General features: G+C 32.4%; 1 protein-coding gene across 1 annotated transcript in view; it reads right to left on the reverse strand.

Annotated features, from left to right (window-relative positions):
• Positions 1-22,905, reverse strand: part of LOC130622507 (sperm-associated antigen 16 protein-like) — a 34,490-nt gene that overhangs the window by 2,763 nt on the left and 8,822 nt on the right. The window contains exons 6-14 of the mRNA XM_057437966.1: positions 7,685-7,753; positions 7,542-7,610; positions 7,058-7,165; positions 5,520-5,580; positions 5,225-5,281; positions 5,080-5,128; positions 4,924-5,003; positions 4,026-4,159; positions 3,590-3,667 (exon numbers count right to left, since the gene is read on the reverse strand). Of these exons, the coding sequence (XP_057293949.1) occupies positions 3,590-3,667; positions 4,026-4,159; positions 4,924-5,003; positions 5,080-5,128; positions 5,225-5,281; positions 5,520-5,580; positions 7,058-7,165; positions 7,542-7,610; positions 7,685-7,753 (705 nt within the window). The remainder of the gene's footprint in view (positions 1-3,589; positions 3,668-4,025; positions 4,160-4,923; positions 5,004-5,079; positions 5,129-5,224; positions 5,282-5,519; positions 5,581-7,057; positions 7,166-7,541; positions 7,611-7,684; positions 7,754-22,905) is intronic.

Below are 22,905 nucleotides of genomic sequence, written 5' to 3' on the forward strand. Positions count from 1 at the left end.
TACATGGCAGGACAAGCTACGCATATCAACAATATCTTATTAAAAACATTGGAAAATAATTCATACTTCAATGTCAGAAATTTTTTGTATTTCGCGGGAATTAATTTTCACGAATTGGCCAAAAAATTTTTTTTCACGAAATTAATTTTCGCGAGTTGATAGTTGAAAAAAATATTTTTTCGCTATTGTGAGGAGAAAATAGTCTAAAATTTTTTTTAGAATTAATTAACAAGCGCAGATCTTACCAAATAATTGAATACTAAAAGGAAAGGATTTTTAAATACAAGATCAGTATTGCAAACAGTGACAAGCTTTTCTTTCGTAGTATAAAAAGATTAGAAGACATATACATCTATAACTACTTAATCTTCTTCCTCGATGGAATAAAAAAGATCGAAGATGTTTCGATTGTCGCCTTGGGAAAAGTATACGTCACTTCATCGCTTTAATCAGCGCTATCTTCTCGCTCGTTGAGAAACACTTATTTTTCTTCTTCTTGAATGATGTCGAAGGTGATTTCATCATCGGGAACCTGAGGGAGTAATGGGTCCAAATCACTAAAAGGATCAAGACATAGTTTGCTGACGCCGCCTTCGATTGTCTCCAAAATTCCAGCAGCTTTCCATCCATTCATTATTACTTCTTTATATTCGGGTTTCGTCATGTTGTTGTATAGATCTGTTAACCATTCAGCGTTAAGTTAAGTTTGACTTCAATTTCTTCAATTTGTTTCCCAGCATCTAATTGGTTGGAGATCTCACTCATATACCAGTTGTTGAACTTCTTCTTTAAGAACTTCTTTGTATAGGCATTGACAGTGAGATCTAGAGGCTGAAACAATGCTGTCATGTTGGCTGGGACAAAAACGATTTGGTTTTTTTAAAATTTATTCAATACTTTGTCAGTAACTTGTCCCCAGAAAACATCAAAAATCACAAGGGCTTTTTGATCTGGTCATTGCATTCGGTTTCTTTCTTTATTGACGTACGGCACGATGATTTCGTCGATAAGCTTAAGCGACTCTTGCTCGTTGCTATAATGTTTTTTATTTACGCTCAAAGAAAAGTTTTGTAGGAATTTGAAACGTGGCAAGCTTTGATTGGTTTTTCCACCATATATAAGTTGCATACCCAAGAACTTTCCGTCAAGTGTAATGGTGAAGGTTGTAGAGGTCGCTCTTTTGTCATCGGATCCTTTGATCGTTACTTGCTTAGAATTCCGTTTGGGTAACGATGTGCTAGCTACTGGTACGTATTTGAGTTTTATCAAAGTTCAAAACGAGTGATTCTGGAACGTTACTGGTTTTGATATTTTCAACGATTTGGTGATGAAAAAGAAGCTGACTCTCTTCTTTTACGCCTGACGGTAATTGCAATTTAGCTGTTGTGGCTTTTCGTCTTGAGTATCCCATTCGGATAAACAAACTTTTTGCCCATTGAGAATTGTTGAGGTCGATCTTTCCAAACTTATCCGGTTAGCGTATCATTAGCGCTTTAGCTGTTGACACGGCCATCGATCTTGTTACAACGGCTCCTCTGTTTGAAGCTGCTTTGATGTACTGTTGAACCATTTGATCAATTTCTTCTAGGAGAAGTGGACGCCCTCTTTTCTCTGCAACTAGTTCTCTGCTTGACTCGGCATTCTCACTGCTTTTTTGACTTTTCAGCTCAGCTTGGTACTTTTTTTAAACTCGCGAATAGTGCTCTCGTTTATCTTTGGAAAGTTAGATTTATATTTTCGGACAGCCACTGCATTCCCATTCTCAGAGAGGTATTTTCCAATGGCGTAGCGTTCTTTGTCGTTGTATCTTTTATACGCCCCTCGTTTGCTGTCATTCTCACTCTCTACTTGAGATATGATACTGTAAAGGTCAAATGCTTGTTGAATCTAACATATAAAAGTTATAAGACTACTCTCTGGTCTCTAATAATCGTTCCCCCCTCGCTTGTTAATTTTTCGAGTTTTTCCACCCAGGACATCCTTATTCCAACGCCCCTGGTTATTAATTTCGGCGAAATTTTTCAAATAGGACATTGTAAAACTCATTAGAAAACTCATAAATAGAAGTGTATTTGAAAATCGAAAACTGGTGTGAGAAAATTCTTCTTGTGAAATGAAAACACTTACCAGTGTCAGACATTGTTCTTGCTTGAATTCATTCAGGAAGAGAAAGAAATGTAACAAAGAAATATCTCAGATATGCAACCGAGAATTAACGCACTCCTTCCTTGTGATTTTCAGAAATTTTCCTGCTTTTGTTTCTCTTATTTAAAATCCTCCACGAAGGAGAGCAAGTCGTAATGTTCGTAATGTTTGATTTCATAAAAAAACGTCTAGACAAATCAAAACAAAAAAGGAAAAGTTAAAAGACAAAAAGGAACATTGTGTACACGCGAATTATTAAAATGTATTTTGAATTTGAGTGTGCAGTCAGAGAATACCAATACTATCGACGGTTTTGGTACCCCTTCAGAAAATGAAAAATTGGAATGCTTCCACGAGCAAGACAACCCATTTGACGTTTTGGGACGCCTGGACATCTACCTCGTGAAGTCAGCAGATTAACAAAGTTTATTCTTGACAGGAGTGCAGAAGTAGAAGCCATACCGACGTCGATTCGTTATAGATGATCAGCTATATCACAAGCAGGGCTTGAAATACCCTGCATGGTTAAAGTGTTAATGCCTGAAACATTATTAAATAAAAAACTACTTGCGAGGTACGAAGAAATGACCAAAGTTCTATACAGCGAACCAGAAGAAAGTTTAGATTTGGGCTCCTTTGTGTTTGATGATATTGATGTTGAGCCAAGCAATTGTCAACCAAAAACGAAAAAGAAAAAAACAAAACAAACAGCTTCGCGTGACATAAGAACAATGTTTGAGCAAGTAACGAAAAAGAAATCAACAAAACCGGAAAAGACAATCACAATATTAGACTAAATTTATTTTTACGTTTTACGATGTTACTTTGGTGATATTTTCATAAAACAGAAGAAAACTTATTGTTTTTTTACATTAGTCACAATTTTATCCATTTCTTTTAACAGTCGACCCTTATTATCTCGGGAGGAAGGACGAAAAGTTAGGAAGTAGTAGCATCAATTGCACTGTTTTATTCCTAAAACCTGCAAAATACAACACATGCAAATATTAGGCGCAAAAAGAACTGAAAATACAATTTTTAAGATTTCTTCAGATTTTTGAAAAATTTCGCGAATCATCGCAAAATGGATTTTTTTGCGGGAGTTTATTTTCGCGGATGAGCCAAAAAGATTGTTTTCGCAGGCATTTAATTTCGCGAATTTAGGGTTCATTCGCGAAATTTTCTTCACGCGAAAATTTCTGATATTAAAGTATAATAAACTTTAGCTAAAAAAAATTAAGAAATGATTTGTCACTGATTTTTAGTTACTGAATAAATATCACAATTTTCCCTAAATAAATCTTGCTATTTGTCCACCAAAATAATAAAATTCTCGCAAATATTACCGCTATCTCCATTAAAGATTTTTTTGTGAAAAAGCTTTGATTATCAAAATACTTAACGCATTTTTCAACTTGTCATAAATAACAAATGATATACATACTCTGGAAGAGACCACAGTTTCCATGTTCTATCATCACTCACTGTGGCTAAAATCTGCTTTTTTGGATGCAACGCAAACCTAGAGGAAAAATACAGCAATAACATATGAATACGATTAAAATGAAAATTTATGCGTGTGAAGAAAACAGTCAAACTATTTCTCAATGTTAACGCAATATATTTGGTATACACCATACTATCATAAGCCCTGGGCGCTAGCAGCTACATTTAAATTATTAACAACTGAAGGTTTTCTAAGTTAGAAAAAACCATAGAAAGATTAAATACGACCGTAAGGGACTTTGCGATATTACTTTTGATTGCCGGACGTTTGTGTTATTAACAAAAGAGATGTTATTATCCAGAGATGTGAACTAAGGCTCCATGTCCAACTTTACAGATCAAAACCTTATTGATCAAAGGTTACAACAACTCACCCACTCACAGCTAAAGAATGTGCTTCGATCGTGTTTGTCAATCTATACCCACCACTTCGTGTAAGATGAACACAAGGTATTCGTTGCTTTGACAAAAATGGATTAACACCCTTGTCTGGAGGGAATTCCGAATCCTAAAAGAAAAGTTTTAATTTCCACTTCATAAAACTTATTGTGAGATAATAAAACAGCTGTAATGATGGTAATGGTTTGTAATGATCTTTTTTGTTAACCCTCTAGAGCTATATATAAAGTACAGGATCTACCTTTTTACAAGGATATTCTGCAGAGGGTAATTGAACTAAACAGTCCTTTATAAACATTACATTACAAACACCTACTGACAGTTAGTGTCAACACACATAGAACATATTCTGAAGCATGCTAAATTTCAACACACAAGTTTAACGTTATTATCACAAAATAAAAAAGAATGTTAAAACTTTTTTGCGTAATTTAATTTTGCGTTTTATTTTTTTTTATTACTGTGGAAAGTTTATCATTTCTTGAACATGATAGTTTAGTAGGTGACGTTTCGGGAGATCCTTCTCCCATCATCGGGCAAAGTAAAATGATGTTGCGCATGTATTTATATAATTATATAATTATTATATAATGCGCATGTATCAATATTATTTTTTCTTCATTATCGTGATTATTCTGTGACTTTGTGACAGGAAATCTCATGTCACAATGCAGAAAAAAATTATAAAAATAACTTGCATAGTAAAGTTTTTCCTCTCGCGGTAATTCTAATTGGGTTATCAGAAAGATCTCTACCAAACTAGTATAATGACAAATTTATGAAGTGAGAAGACGATTTTAGGGTCAAAGTTTTTATTCCGATAGGATGTACAACAAGGGCAAAGTAAACGTACGAACAATAAAAATTAGATACCTTGGCATTCTTCTGAGAAATCCCGGCCTTTTCGCCGTCGGAAGACTTTTCACTTGATAGTATATTTTCAGAAGATTTCCCTTTAAAAGATACATATTATAAGGGTTATATGAAACTGTTTAAAACACATTTTGATATTCTTGAAACTCAGCATACCTTTGGCACATTCGAAACTTACTAATTGCACCGATTGAAGGCCTTCGATCTGAAATAAATTGTAAATATAAACTTCATTATCGAAAATGCGGCCCCAACACATCTTCGACAAAGCCTAGAGAAATATCAACTTTGTTTCCAGTACCTGCGCAACAGCACGATCCCGTTCTAACTTGGTCAGCATTTTCTCCTTCATGGCAGCCTAAAAAATTTCAGTTGCACGTTTAGGAGCACACTGGGTTCTATTATGCTGTTTTATATACTTAGGTAAATAAAGCAATATAATAGAAATCCTTTAGCGCGAAAAAAATTTCTTGTGACGTCATCGTTAAAAACAGAAGTAGTGTCAGAAAAATTTAAAGCGTATTCATTAAACTTCTGTAAAAAAAATTCAAATCAAAAATAATATAAATATATAGTGCGTTGGACGAATGATTTACCTCATACTTGTATCTTAGTGCTTTTAAAGTTGGTTCATATAATTGATAATGCTGTCTCAACCTAAAGACAATGTCTTATACTGACGCAAAGAACTCAAGTCAAAACAAGTTTCTACATTTACATGTTCTTTAACAGAGGATATCTTTTAGCACTGGACAAATAAAAATCAAGAGTTGTCATACGCTTAAATGCGATACACACTCCATTACACAGGGCACATGTAAATTGATTGGTTAGATTGATTAGTTAAGTCAACATTAATTAATTCCAAACATAAAACAATGTATACCATATTTATCCTTTTCCAAGTTATAAGAGATTGTTTTTGCCTATCAATCACTTTTATTTTGAAAAAGCCTTCTGTATTAGTCAGGAAAATCTCATAGATTAGAGAAATTTTAAATTTTTATTAAAAATTTTTGCGAGGAATTTGTTCAAATAATATCAAACAGACTAATAAAAGTTTTGTTCCAAGTGTGTAGACTGGGTGTAAAGATATTACTAAATTTAACACATCAGAATAGAGGTTATGGACCAAAGTACTGCCGTATTACGACCAATAATGTTACCGTTTGATATCATTATAAATGGTAATATTAGAATACATCTCACATCAATAGGAATATTAAGTAGATATACAATAGGTAAACATAGGTTATTGAGATTTATTAACCCGAGGTGATTTATATTTAACGACGCGCAGCGGAGTTGAATATAATATCACCGAGGGTTAATAAATCCAATAACCTATGTTTACCCATTGTATATATGTTTTATTATATACCCAAAAGAGATTGTTATAATTAATATTACTTATTTTGTTTTGTGTTCACGTGTTTGGAAATCGACCAATCAGAAAACTGACCACTAAGAAACAACCAATCACAGTTAATTACGATAAAAATTAATGAGGCGGAAAGGATAAAATCAAAACATGCGTTTACGAATGTTTTGTCAAAACTATTGTTAGGTCACAAGCATTGAATAATACGGGTGGAATACGATTATTTATTCAATGGCTGTTTTTGCTTACGGGTATATAATATTATGATTTATTAGTTACTTCACTTACTGGCAAACTTGATTGCATAAAGTACGCAATCAGGTAGCATCTATTTCAAACAAAAATATCGAATTACGGATAGTCCTAAAACTTAAATATTTGGGTGTGACCCACAGATTGACTGATAAGGCCGCGCGAAACGCAAGAAACAAATTTTGTTTTTCTTACAAGTGACTGCAAGTAAAAAATAATAAAAGTCATAAAAATTCAGCAAGGTGAAAGAAAAACTTAATGGCGGCTAAATAGATTTAGTTAATGCACATTGTGAATACTGCCGGTATGCATAAGCTTAAGAGATGACCATGGATACGCAATAAAATAACCCTGGAAAAAACCCTTTATAATTTCAAGGCATATTTTTGACAATTACAGCAGCTTGATGTTGTCAAAGAACCCAATATTCACTACTATTGTTTCCCTCACGTTGTGTTGTGAGTGCTCAAACAGTTGTGAACAAGATGTAGAGGATCATACCTTTTGATGTCTGTAATTAGTTGATCTTTCTCTTGTATAACTCTTTTATGATGCATTCTATGATGATCGCGTTCTCTTCTCAGTTTAAGGTGTGTATCTTTTGCTCGCCTATGAACAAACCAAAAACGAAAGATAAGAAATTGTCTCACATGTTAAAAAAACCAGTTTCATGGACTGTCATATCTAAAACAAATTAACAGACCACAGTGACCTGATAGTTATGTTAAAACCCATTACATTAGGCAATAGACTCAAACCTGGACCAGAATTAAAAACGATTTTGCATTAGAATTGGATTGAAGTCTTAAGTTGTTTTCTAAACCATTGACTTCCGTAGCACAGAGTACATTGTTGCCCGCTAAGTTGTGACCGTTATTGGATACAATAAGAGTTAAATAGTTGTCATAGATAAACCTTTAAGAATAATAAGACAATAATAAGAATAATAAGACAATGATATGTGGTGCATTGTGGGTATACATACTGCGCAGCATCTTGGAATCTTTTTAGATCTTTCTTTAACGAACTAATTTCATCGTGCAACTGTTGATTTCTAAACGCAAATCGTATACATTATTTTTACTAGTTTAGTAAACCAAAATGTAGAAAGACCTCATAAAAACATACCTTATATAACAATCAGCAACACCATTCAAATCGTTTTGCTTTAAAAGACCCTTTTTCTTTATTTCCTCCCTGAAAAAGTAAAAAAGATTTGCTCGTTGGCATTGATTCTCCGTCGTTTTTATTTTTATTGCTTTTAATTTTCTTTTTCTTTCATCATGTGTGCTTGATATCTGTTTCAAGAGATTATAGTAACCACATAAAATCTATTTGACATGTTGACATTATTGTGAATTTTTTTTATTTATTTACTATTATTTACTATTATTAAACAATTTACACTGAATTGCCTAGTAAATTTTTGTTGTAGGAAGGGCTCTGTTAAATTATAAAAAGCATGTACGTTGAGCCACTAAAAAAGATGTCACATAGAAATGGAAAGTTATTTTACTCTAAAGCTGATGCTGCAGGTACTTCTCCTTTTCATGTTGACGCACGTTCCTACTATTTCCAGCACTTCATCCTTCACTTTTTTAGTAATAATTCCAAACGTCAAGATCGAAATCTTGACCGATACAGTCTGAATAGATAAACACTTTTCTTCTAGCAATTATCCAAACAAGCACGTACGCAAATTTAGTTTGACTAAATGATGAAATGTCTTAGAATGGATTTGTCTCGTGTTAAAAAAAGGATTTCCAAGAAAAAGAAAAAGAAGAAGACTAAGACACAGCATATCTGAATATGTTTAAGAATATAAAATGTTTGTAGTAAGTAGCAACATTCCAAAAAAATACACACTAAAGGAAAGACAGTAATATATTTCTTGTCTAAGACACGCTGAGGATTGAGTTGAATTATTCCAAGAGATTTTCACTTGTGTTCTGTACTTTAACCCACTCTCAAATGTCATTTGTTCTTTAAAAAGCATTGAATATATATTTTAGTTTTGTAAGTTCTATTGGGCGCCAACCCAGTCTTATAACGCCAGGCATGTCCTACAAGTAATTTAAACAAATAACATAGCACTGTCCTTTAGAAGTCTTATTGCTTGATTTGCTATAATGAAGAAGAATTATCGTACCTAGTATTGAGCCGTTTGTGTATGTTGATGAGATGAAACTAACTAGCTGTTATGATAAAACTTGTCTGATGGCAGCCGATTAACACATATAGGTTGATACTAATTAACAGATTCTGCATGGTAGCAAAAACCTCCTTTTTAGCAAGAATTATCACAGAGAAACGTTGAATATTAAACAGGGTATTAAATAAATAGCAAAGTACAAAACAACAACACAAAAATCTCATCATAAGGCGGACAACTCTAAACAGATAAAACTCAGGACAATTCTTAACGAATGTAATATAAAGTAAACTACTGCAGACAACAAACCTCTGCACTGGTACTTGTGACCTTTACACGTCTTTAAAGCTTCCTAAACGGCTCCTAACACAGGTTAATTCTGCTTTTGACAGTACCCACTTGGAATAATTAGGTTAACATGACCTGGGTTAATCTTATTGTTTATAAATTTGAAAGAAACAAAATAATAAACAAACACAATTATACAAGTATCGGACTCACAAAAGACCCTATTATAGAAGATGTCTTTTGCGAATATAAAATTACCCCAAATTTCCATCCACTGGCTTTCTTCTTCAAATCTCATCATCAAATCTTTTATCAGACCTCCTTCTTCGAGAATTTGAGAAATTACATCTTCACACCCTCTGTAACATCTTTTTAAATTCTTCGCTTTTTTCTTTACATTATTTTTTTTTAACTTTTGCTTGTTTTTTAATCTCCTATTTCTTCTTCAATGATTTGCATCATTTTCCTTGCTCATTCTCTTTTATTTTTAATTTCTTCCATTGTATTTTGTTGCACCTTCTGTGCGTTTTATACCTATTTTCATTATTTTTAATCATGTCGCAATGTACTAAGGCTAAATAGAACTGCTACCAGCAAGAAAGTTTAACAAGGAGAGACTTAATATAACAGACCTTACATGGGAAGATGGGAATGGCAAGATGGTTGCCATTACAGTCAATTGATTGAATAACATACTCCGATGTTAAGCCACTCAGGAGAGGAAGAAATTTCCACAAAAAGCTGGTAAGATTGTTCTGACAATAAAACACAGCGAAAGGGTAAGCAGTGGACAAAAACCTAACAAATCCATTCGGCTTTACATTTCATTTCCATACTTCTCATTGCATTTCTTCGCTTTTCATCGCATTCCTTCACTTCACATAGTATTTCTTCACTGTTCATTGCATTCCTTTACTTTACATTGCATTTTTTCGCTTTACATAGCACTTATTCGCTTTACAATGCATCCAAACGCTTTCCATTGCATTTCTTTGCTTTAAATAGCATTTATTTTGTTTACATTACATCTCTTTACTTTACATTGATTTCTTCACTTCACGTTGCATTTCTTTGCTTAACATTGCATTTCTTTACTGTAGAGTGCATTTCTTTACTTTACATTGCATTTCCTTGCTATATATGCATTTCTTCGCTTTACATAGCATTTCTTTGCTTTTTATTGCATGTCTTCAATTTACATTGCACTTCCTTCACTTTACGTTACATTTCTTAACTTCACATTACATTTCTTCGTTTTTCATTGCCTTTCTTCATTTTTTTAATGCATTTCTTCGCTTTTTATTGCATTTCTTTGCTTCTCATAACATTTCCTGGCTTTTCATCGCATTTCATTGTTTTACATAGCATTTCTTCACTTCACATTGCATTTCTTCGCTTTACATAGCATTTCTTCGCTTTACATAGCATTTCTTCGCTTTACATAGCATTTCTTTGCTTTACGTTGCATTTCTTCGCTTCACATAGCATTTCTTCCCTTTACGTTGCATTTCTTCGCTTTAGATAGCATTTCTTTGCTTTTTATTGAATTTCTTCATTTTACGTTGCATTTCTTTGCTTATTATTGCATTTCTTCATTTTAATTTGCATTTCCTTGCTTTTTATAGCATTTCTTCACTTTACATTGCATTTCTTCGCTTTACTAGCATTTCTGTGAATTTCATTGCATTCCTTTGCTTTTCATTGCATTTCTTTATTTTTCACTGCATTTCATCACTTTACGTTGCATTTCTTCGCTTTTTATAGCATTTCTTTGCTCTTTATTGCATTTCTTCGCTTTTCATCGCATTCCTTCACTTCACATAGTATTTCTTCACTGTTCATTGCATTCCTTTACTTTACATTGCATTTTTTCGCTTTACATAGCACTTATTCGCTTTACAATGCATCCACACGCTTTCCATTGCATTTCTTTGCTTTAAATAGCATTTATTTTGTTTACATTACATCTCTTTACTTTACATTGATTTCTTCACTTCACGTTGCATTTCTTTGCTTAACATTGCATTTCTTTACTGTAGAGTGCATTTCTTTATTTTACATTGCATTTCCTTGCTATATATGCATTTCTTCGCTTTACATAGCATTTCTTTGCTTTTTATTGCATGTCTTCAATTTACATTGCACTTCCTTCACTTTACGTTACATTTCTTAACTTCACATTACATTTCTTCGTTTTTCATTGCCTTTCTTCATTTTTTTAATGCATTTCTTCGCTTTTTATTGCATTTCTTTGCTTCTCATAACATTTCCTGGCTTTTCATGGCATTTCATTGTTTTACATAGCATTTCTTCGCTTTACATAGCATTTCTTCACTTTACTAGCATTTCTTCGATTTTCATTGCATGTCTTCACTATACATTGCACTTCTTTAACTTTTGATTGCATTTCTCCACTTCACATTACATTTCTTCGTTTTTCATTGCATTTCTTCACTTTTCACTGCATTTTTTCGCTTTACATAGCATTTCTTCGCTTTAGAAAGCATTTTTTCGCTTTACATAGCATTTCTTCGCTTTACATAGCATTTCTTTGCTTTACATAGCATTTCTTCGCTTTACATAGCATTTCTTCGCTTTACATAGCATTTCTTTGCTTTACATAGCATTTCTTTGCTTTACATAGCATTTTTTCGCTTTACATAGCATTTCTTCGCTTTACATAGCATTTCTTTGATTTACATAGCATTTCTTTATTTTTCACTGCATTTCTTCATTTTACGTTGCATTTCTTTGCTTATTATTGCATTTCATCACTTTACGTTGCATTTCTTCGCTTTAGAAAGCATTTTTTCGCTTTACATAGCATTTCTTCGCTTTACATAGCATTTCTTCGCTTTACATAGCATTTCTTTGATTTACGTTGCAATTCTTCACTTTACATTGCATTTCTTCACTTTACATTGCATTTCTTCACTTTACATAGCATTTCTTCGCTTTAGAAAGCATTTCTTCACTTCACATTGCATTTCTTCGCTTTTCATAGCATTTCTTTGATTTACGTTGCATTTCTTCACTTCACATTGCATTTCTTCGCTTTACATAGCATTTCTTCCCTTTAGAAAGCATTTTTTCGCTTTACATAGCATTTCTTCGCTTTACATAGCATTTCTTCGCTTTAGATAGCATTTTTTCGCTTTACATAGCATTTCTTTGATTTACATAGCATTTTTTCGCTTTACATAGCATTTCTTCCCTTTAGAAAGCATTTTTTCGCTTTACATAGCACTTCTTCGCTTTACATAGCATTTCTTCGCTTTACATTGCATTTCTTCACTTCACATTGCATTTCTTCGCTTTACATAGCATTTCTTCGCTTTTCATAGCATTTCTTTGATTTACGTTGCATTTCTTCGCTTCACATAGCATTTCTTCCCTTTACGTTGCATTTCTTCGCTTTAGATAGCATTTCTTTGCTTTTTATTGAATTTCTTCATTTTACGTTGCATTTCTTTGCTTATTATTGCATTTCTTCATTTTAATTTGCATTTCCTTGCTTTTTATAGCATTTCTTCACTTTACATTGCATTTCTTCGCTTTACTAGCATTTCTGTGAATTTCATTGCATTCCTTTGCTTTTCATTGCATTTCTTTATTTTTCACTGCATTTCATCACTTTACGTTGCATTTCTTCGCTTTTCATAGCATTTCTTTGCTTTTTATTGCATTTCTTCGCTTTTCATCGCATTCCTTCACTTCACATAGTATTTCTTCACTGTTCATTGCATTCCTTAACTTTACATTGCATTTTTTCGCTTTACATAGCACTTATTCGCTTTACAATGCATCCACACGCTTTCCATTGCATTTCTTTGCTTTAAATAGCATTTATTTTGTTTACATTACATCTCTTTACTTTACATTGATTTCTTCACTTCACGTTGCATTTCTTTGCTTAACATTGCATTTCTTTACTGTAGAGTGCATTTCTTTATTTTACATTGCATTTCCTTGCTATATATGCATTTCTTCGCTTTACATAGCATTTCTTTGCTTTTTATTGCATGTCTTCAATTTACATTGCACTTCCTTCACTTTACGTTACATTTCTTAACTTCACATTACATTTCTTCGTTTTTCATTGCCTTTCTTCATTTTTTTAATGCATTTCTTCGCTTTTTATTGCATTTCTTTGCTTCTCATAACATTTCCTGGCTTTTCATGGCATTTCATTGTTTTACATAGCATTTCTTCGCTTTACATAGCATTTCTTCACTTTACTAGCATTTCTTCGATTTTCATTGCATGTCTTCACTATACATTGCACTTCTTTAACTTTTGATTGCATTTCTCCACTTCACATTACATTTCTTCGTTTTTCATTGCATTTCTTCACTTTTCACTGCATTTTTTCGCTTTACATAGCATTTCTTCGCTTTAGAAAGCATTTTTTCGCTTTACATAGCATTTCTTCGCTTTACATAGCATTTCTTTGCTTTACATAGCATTTCTTCGCTTTACATAGCATTTCTTCGCTTTACATAGCATTTCTTTGCTTTACATAGCATTTCTTTGCTTTACATAGCATTTTTTCGCTTTACATAGCATTTCTTCGCTTTACATAGCATTTCTTTGATTTACATAGCATTTCTTTATTTTTCACTGCATTTCTTCATTTTACGTTGCATTTCTTTGCTTATTATTGCATTTCATCACTTTACGTTGCATTTCTTCGCTTTAGAAAGCATTTTTTCGCTTTACATAGCATTTCTTCGCTTTACATAGCATTTCTTCGCTTTACATAGCATTTCTTTGATTTACGTTGCAATTCTTCACTTTACATTGCATTTCTTCACTTTACATTGCATTTCTTCACTTTACATAGCATTTCTTCGCTTTAGAAAGCATTTCTTCACTTCACATTGCATTTCTTCGCTTTTCATAGCATTTCTTTGATTTACGTTGCATTTCTTCACTTCACATTGCATTTCTTCGCTTTACATAGCATTTCTTCCCTTTAGAAAGCATTTTTTCGCTTTACATAGCATTTCTTCGCTTTACATAGCATTTCTTCGCTTTAGATAGCATTTTTTCGCTTTACATAGCATTTCTTTGATTTACATAGCATTTTTTCGCTTTACATAGCATTTCTTCCCTTTAGAAAGCATTTTTTCGCTTTACATAGCACTTCTTCGCTTTACATAGCATTTCTTCGCTTTACATTGCATTTCTTCACTTCACATTGCATTTCTTCGCTTTACATAGCATTTCTTCGCTTTTCATAGCATTTCTTTGATTTACGTTGCATTTCTTCGCTTCACATAGCATTTCTTCCCTTTACGTTGCATTTCTTCGCTTTAGATAGCATTTCTTTGCTTTTTATTGAATTTCTTCATTTTACGTTGCATTTCTTTGCTTATTATTGCATTTCTTCATTTTAATTTGCATTTCCTTGCTTTTTATAGCATTTCTTCACTTTACATTGCATTTCTTCGCTTTACTAGCATTTCTGTGAATTTCATTGCATTCCTTTGCTTTTCATTGCATTTCTTTATTTTTCACTGCATTTCATCACTTTACGTTGCATTTCTTCGCTTTTCATAGCATTTCTTTGCTTTTTATTGCATTTCTTCGCTTTTCATCGCATTCCTTCACTTCACATAGTATTTCTTCACTGTTCATTGCATTCCTTAACTTTACATTGCATTTTTTCGCTTTACATAGCACTTATTCGCTTTACAATGCATCCACACGCTTTCCATTGCATTTCTTTGCTTTAAATAGCATTTATTTTGTTTACATTACATCTCTTTACTTTACATTGATTTCTTCACTTCACGTTGCATTTCTTTGCTTAACATTGCATTTCTTTACTGTAAAGTGCATTTCTTTACTTTACATTGCATTTCCTTGCTATATATGCATTTCTTCGCTTTACATAGCATTTCTTTGCTTTTTATTGCATGTCTTCAATTTACATTGCACTTCCTTCACTTTACGTTACATTTCTTAACTTCACATTACATTTCTTCGTTTTTCATTGCCTTTCTTCATTTTTTTAATGCATTTCTTCGCTTTTTATTGCATTTCTTTGATTTACGTTGCATTTCTTCGCTTCACATAGCATTTCTTCCCTTTACGTTGCATTTCTTCGCTTTAGATAGCATTTCTTTGCTTTTTATTGAATTTCTTCATTTTACGTTGCATTTCTTTGCTTATTATTGCATTTCTTCATTTTAATTTGCATTTCCTTGCTTTTTATAGCATTTCTTCACTTTACATTGCATTTCTTTGCTTTACTAGCATTTCTGTGAATTTCATTGCATTCCTTTGCTTTTCATTGCATTTCTTTATTTTTCACTGCATTTCATCACTTTACGTTGCATTTCTTCGCTTTTCATAGCATTTCTTTGCTTTTTATTGCATTTCTTCGCTTTTCATCGCATTCCTACACTTCACATAGTATTTCTTCACTGTTCATTGCATTCCTTAACTTTACATTGCATTTTTTCGCTTTACATAGCACTTATTCGCTTTACAATGCATCCACACGCTTTCCATTGCATTTCTTTGCTTTAAATAGCATTTATTTTGTTTACATTACATCTCTTTACTTTACATTGATTTCTTCACTTCACGTTGCATTTCTTTGCTTAACATTGCATTTCTTTACTGTAAAGTGCATTTCTTTACTTTACATTGCATTTCCTTGCTATATATGCATTTCTTCGCTTTACATAGCATTTCTTTGCTTTTTATTGCATGTCTTCAATTTACATTGCACTTCCTTCACTTTACGTTACATTTCTTAACTTCACATTACATTTCTTCGTTTTTCATTGCCTTTCTTCATTTTTTTAATGCATTTCTTCGCTTTTTATTGCATTTCTTTGATTTACGTTGCATTTCTTCGCTTCACATAGCATTTCTTCCCTTTACGTTGCATTTCTTCGCTTTAGATAGCATTTCTTTGCTTTTTATTGAATTTCTTCATTTTACGTTGCATTTCTTTGCTTATTATTGCATTTCTTCATTTTAATTTGCATTTCCTTGCTTTTTATAGCATTTCTTCACTTTACATTGCATTTCTTTGCTTTACTAGCATTTCTGTGAATTTCATTGCATTCCTTTGCTTTTCATTGCATTTCTTTATTTTTCACTGCATTTCATCACTTTACGTTGCATTTCTTCGCTTTTCATAGCATTTCTTTGCTTTTTATTGCATTTCTTCGCTTTTCATCGCATTCCTTCACTTCACATAGTATTTCTTCACTGTTCATTGCATTCCTTAACTTTACATTGCATTTTTTCGCTTTACATAGCACTTATTCGCTTTACAATGCATCCACACGCTTTCCATTGCATTTCTTTGCTTTAAATAGCATTTATTTTGTTTACATTACATCTCTTTACTTTACATTGATTTCTTCACTTCACGTTGCATTTCTTTGCTTAACATTGCATTTCTTTACTGTAAAGTGCATTTCTTTACTTTACATTGCATTTCCTTGCTATATATGCATTTCTTCGCTTTACATAGCATTTCTTTGCTTTTTATTGCATGTCTTCAATTTACATTGCACTTCCTTCACTTTACGTTACATTTCTTAACTTCACATTACATTTCTTCGTTTTTCATTGCCTTTCTTCATTTTTTTAATGCATTTCTTCGCTTTTTATTGCATTTCTTTGCTTCTCATAACATTTCCTGGCTTTTCATCGCATTTCATTGTTTTACATAGCATTTCTTCGCTTTACATAGCATTTCTTCACTTTACTAGCATTTCTTCGATTTTCATTGCATGTCTTCACTATACATTGCACTTCCTTAACTTTTGATTGCATTTCTCCACTTCACATTACATTTCTTCGTTTTTCATTGCATTTCTTCACTTTTCACTGCATTTTTTCGCTTTACATAGCATTTCTTCGCTTTACATAGCATTTCTTCGCTTTACATAGCATTTCTTTGCTTTACATAGCATTTCTTTGCTTTACATAGCATTTTTTCGCTTTACATAGCATTTCTTCGCTTTACATAGCATTTCTTTGATTTACATAGCATTTCTTTATTTTTCACTGCATTTCTTCATTTTACGTTGCATTTCTTTGCTTATTATTGCATTTCATCACTTTACGTTGCATTTCTTCGCTTTAGAAAGCATTTTTTCGCTTTACATAGCATTTCTTCGCTTTACATAGCATTTCTTCGCTTTACATAGCATTTCTTTGATTTACGTTGCAATTCTTCACTTTACATTGCATTTCTTCACTTTACATTGCATTTCTTCACTTTACATAGCATTTCTTCGCTTTAGAAAGCATTTCTTCACTTCACATTGCATTTCTTCGCTTTTCATAGCATTTCTTTGATTTACGTTGCATTTCTTCACTTCACATTGCATTTCTTCGCTTTACATAGCATTTCTTCCCTTTAGAAAGCATTTTTTCGCTTTACATAGCATTTCTTCGCTTTACATAGCATTTCTTCGCTTTAGATAGCATTTTTTCGCTTTACATAGCATTTCTTTGATTTACATAGCATTTTTTCGCTTTACATAGCATTTCTTCCCTTTAGAAAGCATTTTTTCGCTTTACATAGCACTTCTTCGCTTTACATAGCATTTCTTCGCTTTACATTGCATTTCTTCACTTCACATTGCATTTCTTCGCTTTACATAGCATTTCTTCGCTTTTCATAGCATTTCTTTGATTTACGTTGCATTTCTTCGCTTCACATAGCATTTCTTCCCTTTACGTTGCATTTCTTCGCTTTAGATAGCATTTCTTTGCTTTTTATTGAATTTCTTCATTTTACGTTGCATTTCTTTGCTTATTATTGCATTTCTTCATTTTAATTTGCATTTCCTTGCTTTTTATAGCATTTCTTCACTTTACATTGCATTTCTTCGCTTTACTAGCATTTCTGTGAATTTCATTGCATTCCTTTGCTTTTCATTGCATTTCTTTATTTTTCACTGCATTTCATCACTTTACGTTGCATTTCTTCGCTTTTCATAGCATTTCTTTGCTTTTTATTGCATTTCTTCGCTTTTCATCGCATTCCTTCACTTCACATAGTATTTCTTCACTGTTCATTGCATTCCTTAACTTTACATTGCATTTTTTCGCTTTACATAGCACTTATTCGGTTTACAATGCATCCACACGCTTTCCATTGCATTTCTTTGCTTTAAATAGCATTTATTTTGTTTACATTACATCTCTTTACTTTACATTGATTTCTTCACTTCACGTTGCATTTCTTTGCTTAACATTGCATTTCTTTACTGTAAAGTGCATTTCTTTACTTTACATTGCATTTCCTTGCTATATATGCATTTCTTCGCTTTACATAGCATTTCTTTGCTTTTTATTGCATGTCTTCAATTTACATTGCACTTCCTTCACTTTACGTTACATTTCTTAACTTCACATTACATTTCTTCGTTTTTCATTGCCTTTCTTCATTTTTTTAATGCATTTCTTCGCTTTTTATTGCATTTCTTTGATTTACGTTGCATTTCTTCGCTTCACATAGCATTTCTTCCCTTTACGTTGCATTTCTTCGCTTTAGATAGCATTTCTTTGCTTTTTATTGAATTTCTTCATTTTACGTTGCATTTCTTTGCTTATTATTGCATTTCTTCATTTTAATTTGCATTTCCTTGCTTTTTATAGCATTTCTTCACTTTACATTGCATTTCTTTGCTTTACTAGCATTTCTGTGAATTTCATTGCATTCCTTTGCTTTTCATTGCATTTCTTTATTTTTCACTGCATTTCATCACTTTACGTTGCATTTCTTCGCTTTTCATAGCATTTCTTTGCTTTTTATTGCATTTCTTCGCTTTTCATCGCATTCCTTCACTTCACATAGTATTTCTTCACTGTTCATTGCATTCCTTAACTTTACATTGCATTTTTTCGCTTTACATAGCACTTATTCGCTTTACAATGCATCCACACGCTTTCCATTGCATTTCTTTGCTTTAAATAGCATTTATTTTGTTTACATTACATCTCTTTACTTTACATTGATTTCTTCACTTCACGTTGCATTTCTTTGCTTAACATTGCATTTCTTTACTGTAAAGTGCATTTCTTTACTTTACATTGCATTTCCTTGCTATATATGCATTTCTTCGCTTTACATAGCATTTCTTTGCTTTTTATTGCATGTCTTCAATTTACATTGCACTTCCTTCACTTTACGTTACATTTCTTAACTTCACATTACATTTCTTCGTTTTTCATTGCCTTTCTTCATTTTTTTAATGCATTTCTTCGCTTTTTATTGCATTTCTTTGCTTCTCATAACATTTCCTGGCTTTTCATCGCATTTCATTGTTTTACATAGCATTTCTTCGCTTTACATAGCATTTCTTCACTTTACTAGCATTTCTTCGATTTTCATTGCATGTCTTCACTATACATTGCACTTCCTTAACTTTTGATTGCATTTCTCCACTTCACATTACATTTCTTCGTTTTTCATTGCATTTCTTCACTTTTCACTGCATTTTTTCGCTTTACATAGCATTTCTTCGCTTTAGAAAGCATTTTTTCGCTTTACATAGCATTTCTTCGCTTTACATAGCATTTCTTTGCTTTACATAGCATTTCTTCGCTTTACATAGCATTTCTTCGCTTTACATAGCATTTCTTTGCTTTACATAGCATTTCTTTGCTTTACATAGCATTTTTTCGCTTTACATAGCATTTCTTCGCTTTACATAGCACTTCTTTGATTTACATAGCATTTCTTTATTTTTCACTGCATTTCTTCATTTTACGTTGCATTTCTTTGCTTATTATTGCATTTCATCACTTTACGTTGCATTTCTTCGCTTTAGAAAGCATTTTTTCGCTTTACATAGCATTTCTTCGCTTTACATAGCATTTCTTCGCTTTACATAGCATTTCTTTGATTTACGTTGCAATTCTTCACTTTACATTGCATTTCTTCACTTTACATTGCATTTCTTCACTTTACATAGCATTTCTTCGCTTTAGAAAGCATTTCTTCACTTCACATTGCATTTCTTCGCTTTTCATAGCATTTCTTTGATTTACGTTGCATTTCTTCACTTCACATTGCATTTCTTCGCTTTACATAGCATTTCTTCCCTTTAGAAAGCATTTTTTCGCTTTACATAGCATTTCTTCGCTTTACATAGCATTTCTTCGCTTTAGATAGCATTTTTTCGCTTTACATAGCATTTCTTCGCTTTTCATAGCATTTCTTTGATTTACGTTGCATTTCTTCGCTTCACATAGCATTTCTTCCCTTTACGTTGCATTTCTTCGCTTTAGATAGCATTTCTTTGCTTTTTATTGAATTTCTTCATTTTACGTTGCATTTCTTTGCTTATTATTGCATTTCTTCATTTTAATTTGCATTTCCTTGCTTTTTATAGCATTTCTTCACTTTACATTGCATTTCTTCGCTTTACTAGCATTTCTGTGAATTTCATTGCATTCCTTTGCTTTTCATTGCATTTCTTTATTTTTCACTGCATTTCATCACTTTACGTTGCATTTCTTCGCTTTTCATAGCATTTCTTTGCTTTTTATTGCATTTCTTCGCTTTTCATCGCATTCCTTCACTTCACATAGTATTTCTTCACTGTTCATTGCATTCCTTAACTTTACATTGCATTTTTTCGCTTTACATAGCACTTATTCGCTTTACAATGCATCCACACGCTTTCCATTGCATTTCTTTGCTTTAAATAGCATTTATTTTGTTTACATTACATCTCTTTACTTTACATTGATTTCTTCACTTCACGTTGCATTTCTTTGCTTAACATTGCATTTCTTTACTGTAAAGTGCATTTCTTTACTTTACATTGCATTTCCTTGCTATATATGCATTTCTTCGCTTTACATAGCATTTCTTTGCTTTTTATTGCATGTCTTCAATTTACATTGCACTTCCTTCACTTTACGTTACATTTCTTAACTTCACATTACATTTCTTCGTTTTTCATTGCCTTTCTTCATTTTTTTAATGCATTTCTTCGCTTTTTATTGCATTTCTTTGCTTCTCATAACATTTCCTGGCTTTTCATCGCATTTCATTGTTTTACATAGCATTTCTTCGCTTTACATAGCATTTCTTCACTTTACTAGCATTTCTTCGATTTTCATTGCATGTCTTCACTATACATTGCACTTCCTTAACTTTTGATTGCATTTCTCCACTTCACATTACATTTCTTCGTTTTTCATTGCATTTCTTCACTTTTCACTGCATTTTTTCGCTTTACATAGCATTTCTTCGCTTTAGAAAGCATTTTTTCGCTTTACATAGCATTTCTTCGCTTTACATAGCATTTCTTTGCTTTACATAGCATTTCTTTGCTTTACATAGCATTTCTTCGCTTTACATAGCATTTCTTCGCTTTACATAGCATTTCTTTGCTTTACATAGCATTTTTTGCTTTACATAGCATTTCTTCGCTTTACATAGCATTTCTTCGCTTTACATAGCATTTCTTTGATTTACATAGCATTTCTTTATTTTTCACTGCATTTCTTCATTTTACGTTGCATTTCTTTGCTTATTATTGCATTTCATCACTTTACGTTGCATTTCTTCGCTTTTTATTGCATTTCTCCACTTCACATTGCATTTCTTCGCTTTACATAGCATTTCTTCGCTTTAGAAAGCATTTTTTCGCTTTACATAGCATTTCTTCGCTTTACATAGCATTTCTTCGCTTTACATAGCATTTTTTCACTTTACATAGCATTTCTTTGATTTACGTTGCAATTCTTCACTTTACATTGCATTTCTTCACTTTACATTGCATTTCTTCACTTTACATAGCATTTCTTCGCTTTACATAGCATTTCTTTGATTTACGTTGCAATTCTTCACTTTACATTGCATTTCTTCACTTTACATTGCATTTCTTCGCTTTACATAGCATTTCTTCCCTTTAGAAAGCATTTTTTCGCTTTACATAGCATTTCTTCGCTTTACATAGCATTTCTTCGCTTTTCATAGCATTTCTTTGATTTACGTTGCAATTCTTCGCTTTACATAGCATTTCTTCCCTTTAGAAAGCATTTTTTCGCTTTACATAGCAATTCATCGCTTTACATAGCATTTCTTCCCTTTAGAAAGCATTTTTTCGCTTTACATAGCATTTCTTCGCTTTACATAGCATTTCTTCGCTTTAGATAGCATTTCTTCGCTTTACATAGCATTTCTTCGCTTCACATTGCATTTCTTCGCTTTACATAGCATTTCTTCGCTTTTCATAGCATTTCTTTGATTTACGTTGCAATTCTTCGCTTCACATTGCATTTCTTCACTTTACATTGCATTTCTTCACTTCACATTGCATTTCTTCGCTTTACATAGCATTTCTTCCCTTTAGAAAGCATTTTTTCGCTTTACATAGCATTTCTTCGCTTTACATAGCATTTCTTCGTTTTTCATTGCATTTTTTCGCTTTACATAGCATTTCTTCGCTTTACATAGCATTTCTTCGCTTTAGATAGCATTTTTTCGCTTTACATTGCATTTCTTCACTTCACATTGCATTTCTTCGCTTTACATAGCAATTCTTCACTTTTCATAGCATTTCTTTGATTTACGTTGCATTTCTTCGCTTCACATAGCATTTCTTCACTTTACATTGCATTTCTTCACTTCACATTGCATTTCTTCGCTTTACATAGCATTTCTTCCCTTTAGAAAGCATTTTTTCGCTTTACATAGCATTTCTTCGCTTTACATAGCATTTCTTCGCTTTAGATAGCATTTTTTCGCTTTACATAGCATTTCTTCGCTTCACATTGCATTTCTTCGCTTTACATAGCATTTCTTCGCTTTTCATAGCATTTCTTTGATTTACGTTGCAATTCTTCGCTTCACATTGCATTTCTTCACTTTACATTGCATTTCTTCGCTTTACATAGCATTTCTTTGATT

This window comes from Hydractinia symbiolongicarpus, chromosome 12 (genome assembly GCF_029227915.1).
Source record: "Hydractinia symbiolongicarpus strain clone_291-10 chromosome 12, HSymV2.1, whole genome shotgun sequence".
NCBI lineage: Eukaryota > Metazoa > Cnidaria > Hydrozoa > Anthoathecata > Hydractiniidae > Hydractinia > Hydractinia symbiolongicarpus.